This window comes from Geospiza fortis, unplaced genomic scaffold, assembly GCF_000277835.1.
Source record: "Geospiza fortis unplaced genomic scaffold, GeoFor_1.0 scaffold98, whole genome shotgun sequence".
Lineage (NCBI taxonomy): Eukaryota > Metazoa > Chordata > Aves > Passeriformes > Thraupidae > Geospiza > Geospiza fortis.
In genome coordinates, this window is record NW_005054306.1 from 12,172,624 (window position 1) to 12,181,896 (window position 9,273).

The window sequence follows — 9,273 nt, forward strand, 5'->3', positions numbered from 1 at the left end:
TGGGTTGAATTTATATGCTATAAGTTACATTGAATTTTGTACAGATACTTAGAAATTCAGCATCCACATCTCATCCCCAAATGAGAAAAAAATCTAATTGCCTTTACTCTTACACTTTAATTACCTCATTTCCACTCTGTTCTCCAGGAATTTTATTTTCACGATGGTTTTAGTCATGAACTTTTTGATAATAGCAACTCCTCCTAAACCAAGATATTTCATAAAGGGAAAAAATTAAGTTGTAGTAATCATTCATCTCTTTCATATAATGCCTGGAAGCACTGGCAGCAAACCAAGGCCCCATTCTGCTACTCCCTCTGTAGATACAGAAGAGATGCTTTTGCTTCTTTAGCCATTTTCTCTTTATTCTAAGAGAACTAAGTGGAGCATATATTTTTAATGGAAGATTGTGCTCTTTGGACATACAGCCTCACACTGCACAAGAGAGGGCCCCTTTTTGTAGATCCTGTTTCTGTAGCAGAGAATGGAATCAAAGTCACAGTTCCCAAAAAGCAAAAAAAAAAAATTTTTGAGAAGGAGGGAAGGCAATGCTTTTAGGAAAAGGCCACAGTCTTTGCTTCTGATAAAGCAGGGGCTTCTCCTTGAAATAATCCTTTAATGACAATCTTTTCTCCATTTGGAATGATTTGGGTTAAAAACATTTCCATCAGTCCTACAGAAGCCACTTGGTGCTGCTGCTACCCTACTCTCTGCTGAGGTCCTCTGAGGGAATGTCTGTTCCCAGTAATTCCTGTCTCACCCACCTAATCCTCCTTCTGCCCAAGGTGTAGTTATCCATCTCAAATTTACAGTTGCCTGTAAACACCAAGTTCAGGTCTTCACCTTCAGGCCGTCCTCGTCAGTGTTCAGTCATTCCCACTGCATGACAGATACACTGCCACACTGGAGCAGAAGCAGCCATGTTAAAGAAAAGCCAAAAAGTGCTGTTTGTCGCTCTTTGCTATTCTGGTGAGCCAGCTACTAAACTGTTTAGGAATCTGCTAACATGCATGATGCATTTTGCATGTATTCATTTTTATGCAGAACCATTACTATGCTGAGTTTTAGGGATTTCAATATAAACTTTTAGAAAGACACTGGCCTAGAATTTCCTCAGCTCTTCAGCAACTGCAGTCTCTCCATGCAATTCAGAGTCTATTTGTCTGAATAGAAGCCCTAATACCAACAGAACATAGTTGTTGTTGTATTTACTCTAGCATGAACTATGATCTGAAGCATGTCCAAGCTACTGGAATCATAAACTCAATATTTCCTGCAAACATGTACTGCTATTAAGATTTGCAACCGGTGCCATGACATTCAACATTCATTCTGAAGTACTTATCTCTTCTCAGTACTTAAAATTGCAGTCTGATTCCAGGAAAAAAAAATACTGTGCCATGCCTATTATAACATAACAATGAAGCATTTTAAAGGCATCTCAAGTCTTTTCAGTAATTCTAGTAAATAATTTTCATGATGCCTCCTGACCTAGATGAAAATAAAACTCAGTCAGTTGTTGGTACAAAACCTTGCTCAGGAGCTTTGTTCTATAAATATTATCCATAGCTGCTGCTGTGATACTTCTTAACCACTCCTACTGCTTTCTTGTGTATTGTTATATGTCTTGGACTGTAACACTAGTTACAATCTGAAAGGGCTTGGTTGTCGGGAAATGATCTGTAATTGTATCGCATTTTTGTGTCTTTCTAGATAAAAGTAAGTCGAGTGAAGCAAGAAGGAAATCTCATAGTAGATGGTGTTTCTAACGGGACTGTGAGCCCCAAGAAGGCTGATATCCTGGATGTTGTAGGAATGCTGTATGTGGGAGGATTGCCCATTAACTACACAACCAGGAGAATTGGTCCGGTAAGCAAATTTGTCTAAGTTATCTCACATGCTTTAAGTATGTCCTGATTGGTGCAAATGTCTTCCCACATTTGTTTTGTCTTTCTTTTCCTTCAGACTGCTCAAGGATATGGATAAAATGGACCTTAGTGGAGGTGAACAACATTCTGTCAGTGGAATGATCTGACTCAGAATCCAATTAATGCAAAAAAAAAAAAAATTGAAATAGCAGAGTTATTTACTGTTTTGGAAAAGCAGAAAGTTCCATACACTTGTATCCATTTGGATCACTGCACATATACCAGCTAGAGTGTAGGTTCCTGAGTACCACGTACCCTTTCTCTTGTCTGTAATTAATCTAGCAGCAAATGCTGATAAACTGCTGAGTGAAAGGATCTCCTACAAGGAACAGCAGAAGCCAAAATTACCCTGGACAAAGTACCCAGTATACTGCTGCTTACTCTAATAATCAGTTTTGTGTTGCTATTAATAAAAGAGGAGAGAGTGTGTTTTGAAGGAAGGCCATGCAAATTCTGTTGTCCTCTTTCTGTTTACAAATTAAATATGCCTATATGAATTTATCACTGTTTTGGTTCAAATGCCCAGCTTCCATGCTAACATGGAAGATGACAGACAGCCCAGAAAAATAAATATAATTTTGTCCTAAATTTTTTAGAGTGAACTAGGAACGCTGTATTCTGTCACCCAGACCATTTACTGCATCTGTCTGCATGACTCCATGCCAGTCATCTCACTGATGCCCTTCCAACCTCCCAAGATACACCAGTATCAGAACCATCTTCCATCTCTGTGAAGATGGTTCTTTCAAAGCAGAAGCCAGAATCTGAATGAATTTAATTACTGTAAAGAACAAATTCGGCATCTAGCATGGCACAATTCAGACACACGAAAAATGGAATGTCAGTAGGAACTATGTCTGGGTTCATCCTGGGTAGGTACAGAGAATCCATGAAGAGCAGGCAAAGCACAAAACTGGAAAGGAAACAAAACAGTCTCCCAAAGAAGCTGCACATGAGTAAATACCATTATACCAAGATGTTTAGGGAATGGAAAATACCATTTTCCAATGTCCAATGCCATTATGGACAGGCAAGAGTTCCCTTCTTTCAGTGGACAAAATAAATACAGAAAAGGAATTCATAGATCCTTCTTAAGTCCATGTATTGACTCATGCATAGGGAATGAAGGGGATGAGTAACTACTCTACATATTAGAGTTGTATTCCATAAAGAAAACTGACCTGTAAGATCATGTTTTTTAGTAAATAATTGATTGTGCAGAGAGCCCAAATTGAGGCAAATCTAAATCATTAGGATTTACCAATCCAGATCTGAGGCACTGAAAACCAAAAGCAATTCTTTACCCACAGCGTATAATTCCTAGTAGTATCAATTTATGCTCTTTGAAATATATCTGCAATTTACACATACTAATCTAAGGAGAAAGATCACACTGTGTCCTTACCTGATGCTATTTGCCAGAGGTAATGGAGGGAACCCATGCAGATAAATGGTTCAGTCTGGCAAAAACAGTCATGTTAGGTCCTGACAGTCTTATTTTATTTGAAGTCACAGCTTCATTTAAATCCCAGTGCTTTGGGATTTAAATGAAGCTGTGACTTCAAATGTGTAAAAAACTATGCTTGCCTTCCAGTCATGCTCAGTAAAATACACTGCAGTGTATAAGACTGTTGGGTTGTAGAGGCTCTGAAGCAAACCAAGTTGAAAGGATGTGTTACCTTAGTCAGGGGTTTCTTCTGTACACACATTAGTCCTTTTAGACAGTAATCTATTATGTAACCGTGGTGGGTTGGCTTCCTTTTCAGGGTAGAAGACTGATACCCACCTGTTGAGCTTCAGCAGATGTCACATTTTGACCACTCAAAACTCTGCTTTCAGCAAAAGAAGTCCCATTACTGTTCCCATGCTAAAGTATAACCAGATTTGCTTTTCCATAGGGAATAGAAAATTGTAAAGTTAGAGAATGTTATTGAATTATCTACAAATCTTGCATTTCTGTGACTTATTCTTGCAGTGAATGTTGGTTTTGTTTTCTGGCATTTCTCTTTTTTGATAACAAGATTTTTTGATCTGAAGATGACTTACTTAGAAATTACAAAAAGGACTACTTATGAAAAATCTGACAGAAAGCATTGTTCAGCTCAGAACTGAACTTATTCACTGGTATTGCTCAAGTTCTCATGAAAATATTGTACAGGTGTATTTAGCTGTAATAAGCTGTATAATTTCATAGTACATACAGCTTTGATTTACAAGAAAATTAATTATTGGAAATTATTTCCAATTACAAGTCAGAATGTTGTTAGAGGGGGTAGTGGGCAGAGTCAAGACTTCTCTCTGCAGGTGTGCCTTTGTCCTTTTTGTATTTGTATGTATTTCTAGGCTAAATTTTACATGCTGATATTTTCCTTCTTTCTACTGCCCTGTTTATGAATATATCTTCCTTTTCTTCCTCCAAGTACATGATGTATCATTTTCCTCTGTCTCTCTGGCATCAAGGATAGATTTTCCTAACTCTTTAAGTCAAAGATCAAAGCCTCTGTCTGAATCTGAGAACCAAAATGCAGCTTATGCTGACCTTGGAGAGAAGAAGGGAGGGCAAGTTCTGGAGGAGATGCCAGTGGCTTTCAGAGGTCCCACTGGGATGCCCTGCTCACACCCAGAAAAATCCCTGCCCCAGGCAGATTCATGGGTAATCAAACCACTGTTCTAAGTGTGCCCAGCACAGGAGCCAAACTGGAGCTGCAGTTTGCTGCCCTGTACAGGAGCCTCCATGGACACAAGCACATTCCCTGCCTCCTCCAGCCTCTCTGGCCAGCTGAGTGGCCCTCATCACTGCAGTCATCAGACTATGTGCAGTCAACAACCTTCACATAGGGGCTTTGTTCATTTTAGTAGTGATGTTACCTAGTCAATTAAAAAGGCAAAGTATAGTCCATTAAATTCCTGCATTGCTGATGTAATTTGCTATGTTTCATTATGTGGTGTATTATTTTATGTCCTTTTCAGTAAGCCAAATAGATGTGACTCAGATCACATCCCTGAAAAGTAATGTAATTCATCTTCAGTATGATTAAGAATAGATTCCAATTACAATCAGATATTAAGGATTAGCCATGTAAAATTCAAGTTTTATTCAGCTCCATAAATCCAGCAGAGAAGCAGAGAAAATGCGCTCATTGATTGCATGCTTTAGGCTTGCTTCTCATAGTTTTACATTTTGTTTGAAATATTGACTGCAGGTCCTCCATAGCATTGATGGCTGCATCAGGAATTTTAAAATGACAGAATCACCTGTTGACCTGAATAATCCAACTTCTAGCTTCAACGTTGGAAAATGCTTTGTCACTGCACAGAAGGGAACGTACTTCGATGGAACAGGCTTTGCCAAAACAGGTAATGAACAACAATTCTGGTGATAGTCAAAGAACAGAGAAAGAGGAAGTTCTGCTTTCAATAACTCCCAGTGTTGTCTAACTCCTGTTGGCTGGAGGCAAAGTGAGACCAGTACTTGAAACTCTTGCTGATCATTTTTAGTTATCCTGCCCGAGGAAAGACGATGTGACTTCCTAGCAAGGTCTTGCACTAAGCACAATTCCATAAAAGTTATTTACATGGTTTCACGTGAAATGGAGTGCATTAACAATGCCAAGTTAGTTACTTTGCCTTACACTCAGCACAATTTGTGTGATGATTATTAGGAATAATGTATTAGATGCTTATGTTTATTGTGCTTCCCCTTTTATTGTGCTTCCCCTTTTCTCTCCAAGTTGGTGCATACAGAGTGGGAACAGATCTGCTCGTGGAATTTGAGTTCCGTACAACACGAATGAACGGTGTTCTCCTAGGAGTCAGCAGCCAGAAAATGGATGGGCTTGGCATCGAATTAGTAGGTGGAAAAGTGAGTAGCAAAGCCATTTTGTTTCTTCAAACAATGCTTAGGTAGCAGTGTCGTTTAAATGCAAGGTCACTATCCCAATCTCAAGATGTCTCAAACAATAACAGGGCTCTCAAAGGAGAGCCACACTTGTACCTTTCCATACATCTAGAGTATTTTACACTTTTAAAAGATAGTTTAAAAGATTATGTAATACTTGAGTCTCCTAAAACTACAGTCAGGTCTTAAATTAGTGACTGCATAAGAAGTTTTGAGGAAAGGCTTTGTCATTAATAATACTGGTTTCTCTTGGGTATCTTTTGATTCACAATCTGGAAAAGCAGTCCTTATTCTGTCGCTATAAAGATTTTAGAGGGTTGTAAAACACCCTAAAACTAAGACCCAAAAAAAAGAGAAAATGACAACTTAGACAGCAATTTTGCATATTTCCACTTGTGTTTACTCAGTGATAGAACTCAGACCCCAGAGGGACAGCAATCCACATAGTCTTTATTGTGTACAGTCAAACCATGTTGACTTCAAAAAAACCAAACTAACAGAAACAACTGAACTGCTTTGAAAACTTGCTGATGCCCATGCTATGCTTTTCAGGTGATGTTTCATGTTGACAATGGGGCAGGCCGATTCTCTGCTGTCTATGAGCCTGATGCACCAGGCAGTTTGTGTGATGGGCAGTGGCACAAGGTCCTTGCAAACAAGATCAAACACCGCTTGGAGCTGACTGTGGATGGCAGACAGGTGGAGACTGACAGCCCAAACAGGGCCTCGACCTCGGCAGACACAAACGACCCTCTCTTTGTCGGGGGCTATCCTGGTGAGCATGCAACACACATTGTGCTTTACTTAGGCTCCAATAATGCTGCTTTGGTAATGGCTTAAATGTAAGTAGGACTAGTATGCCAAAGATGATTGATAAGACAGGTTGAGTTTGTATCAGTTGGCATGGATGCTCATTTCTGCATTCAGCTGCGTTTCAGAACAAGAAGTTCTGCAACAAGAAACTATCGCAGATACCCCTGCCCCATTTTAAATGTAGGCACTGTCACAGAGGATCAGGCAGATTTTCTGCCTTCTGCTGCTCACAGACACACAGCCTCCCTCTAAAAACTTTCTGTTTAGCAATAGCATTATAGTTATGTTGCAGTAGTAACAGCATTTGGCATATTTAAATTTAACTTAGAAACAGCAAATTTTAACCAAAGAATGTGTATGTGCCCTTGAGGGGACAGGATAGTGTATGTGTAAATCAGCCTGCAAGACCTGAGGAACTGAGTAAGAACAACAGCATGCACAGAGAGGTAAGAAGACCATCTCTTTCTAATTAATGCCTTTGCTTGTGGTCTGCTGGGTTTTAAAGGAAAAAAACCCATAATCTACGTTTGCTAATCAGTATTCTGGAAGCCCTCAAGAGAACTTGTTTTATGCAGAGGTAATTGAACAGTATCAAGAACTGGGCTGAAGTCTGTAGCTGGCTTCATCTTCCACTAAGCTGATAATGAATGCTAGTATTCATCTCTTCATAGACAGTCAATAAATTCTCTAACAGCAGTTTACTTTCTGAAATTACAGTTAATATGTTTGCAAAGTACCAATTTTGTTGCATTTGTAATAAATATTCCCTCTAGCTTGCAAACCAAAACAAAAAAGCAAAGTATGTTTGCAGTATGTGTCTGCTCTAGTGCATACTGAGGTCAATGGCAAGACACCTCTGAGTTAAAGCACAGTACCATGGGATTTTGTAAAATTAGTATTTGTATTATCCAGTCCCCTTGAAGCTGCATAAATAGAGCAAAACAGTTGTAAATCAGTTAAAATTAACTGATGAAGAATTTTCTGTGTAGTGAAAATTTTCACCACCATAGACAAGAATAGAGATTCCTGGGTACCCATAAAAGCTAGCATTCATCTGCTGGTATCACTCTTCCCCGTGCAAGGACAGACAGATGGATTCAGCCATCTTATCCTCTGTGAAACAGAATAATGCTGTGGCCAGACAGTCTCTACAAGTGTAAAGTTACTTCTGCAACTCACTTGGAAGAACACTGAGAAACAAGTTGAGCCACGAATTTCAAGCAGTTGAGAGAAATATTTCCAGCTTCCCAATCAAACCACCCTCACTTCCATCCCCTCCTTCATTAGTGAAAGAGATACAGTCCAGCTCCTGGTTTTACTATCAGCAAGGGAAAAAAAGAATACTTGAAAGCTATCAAAACCAGTCTGTAAATGACATCTGAAATTCATCCTGAGGAACTGGCTTCTTTGTGATGTTAGGACTGAGAATTGCATCCATTTTGGCATATTTTTCCCCTCTATTATTCTGCAGATAAGCAGCTTGAGAAGTTGAATATCTGTAGAGCTTCACATGTGTATTGTACACCCTTTGTAGGTAGCAAGCTGCATACATGGATTACAATGGCAGTTTATATGTGTTCAGATTCTGCCACTTTCATAGTAGGATAGAAAAAGAAAAGAAGTCTGGATTGCTATCTAACATTTGCTCATAATGTTTGTAATTGTTTAATAATGAATATATACAGGAAATAAAACATTCATATATTGCTGGGGGCATCTCTTCTCATGCAGGACACTCAAAGAACAAAATTAGGTATTAACTCAAGCTAACATAATTCCTTTCTAATTTTTTTCCTTCCTTCAGATGGTGTGACCCAGTTTGGGCTGACGACTAATATCCGTTTTAAAGGATGTATTCGATTTCTAAAGCTCACCAAGGGTACTGCAAAACCTCAAGAGATTAACTTTAACAAAGCTTTGGAGCTGAAGGGTGTCCAGCCACTGTCATGCCCTGCAGACTGATGGTCACTCAGCCAGTATGGGTCTGTTTATATAAGCACCTCAGATTGCAAAAAAAAAATATCTATATCTACTTTGCATTAATAATAAAATGTCTTTGTGCAAGTATTTGAGTAGTGTTTGTGATATATTCCAGTGGCTCTTCCAATGTATCTCCCAGGAATGTATGAACTATTCCCTTCCCCCCATCTCCTTCATTAAGAGAGTAACACAGTAATTTTTATCTATCTCTTTCCTTATAGCTTGAAATGGAAATGTTTCATCTTTCTTGAGATGAGTGAGACCATATAGTATGCAGGTTGTTCCTTTTCTATGGAACACAGGATCACAAAATATCTCAGGTTGGAAGGGAAGCATAAGGATCATCGAGTCCAGCTCTCTGAAATGCTCACTAAATACTTCTGGTGAGGTAGATCTCTAAACTTGTATTCCTTTACAAGTCTAAATACAATGCACTTGTGGGCATGCACTTCATTAGCATATTAACTTGCTTCAAAACATTATGCTTTGTTCACACCCAAGAGCTTTTACAAAACCTTTCTGATCATAATATTTCCCATGAAGTTTCACTGAGAAATTAAATGTGGTCTATATGGCTGCTGTCATGCTATAGCTGTAGAACCAAGTGCAGGAAGGAAAATGTTGGTACTTAATTTATTTGGGATTATTGATGAA

General features: G+C 38.8%; 1 protein-coding gene across 1 annotated transcript in view; it reads left to right on the forward strand.

The window, feature by feature from the left end:
* The window catches only part of LAMA2 (laminin subunit alpha 2), a 254,316-nt gene extending 245,610 nt beyond the window's left edge, over window positions 1–8,706 (forward strand). Inside the window, exons 61-65 of the mRNA XM_031066728.1 lie at window positions 1,714–1,869; window positions 5,132–5,285; window positions 5,660–5,790; window positions 6,379–6,601; window positions 8,444–8,706. Of these exons, the coding sequence (XP_030922588.1) occupies window positions 1,714–1,869; window positions 5,132–5,285; window positions 5,660–5,790; window positions 6,379–6,601; window positions 8,444–8,601 (822 nt within the window). The 3' untranslated portion in view covers window positions 8,602–8,706. The remainder of the gene's footprint in view (window positions 1–1,713; window positions 1,870–5,131; window positions 5,286–5,659; window positions 5,791–6,378; window positions 6,602–8,443) is intronic.
* Window positions 8,707–9,273: the final 567 nt, after the last annotated feature.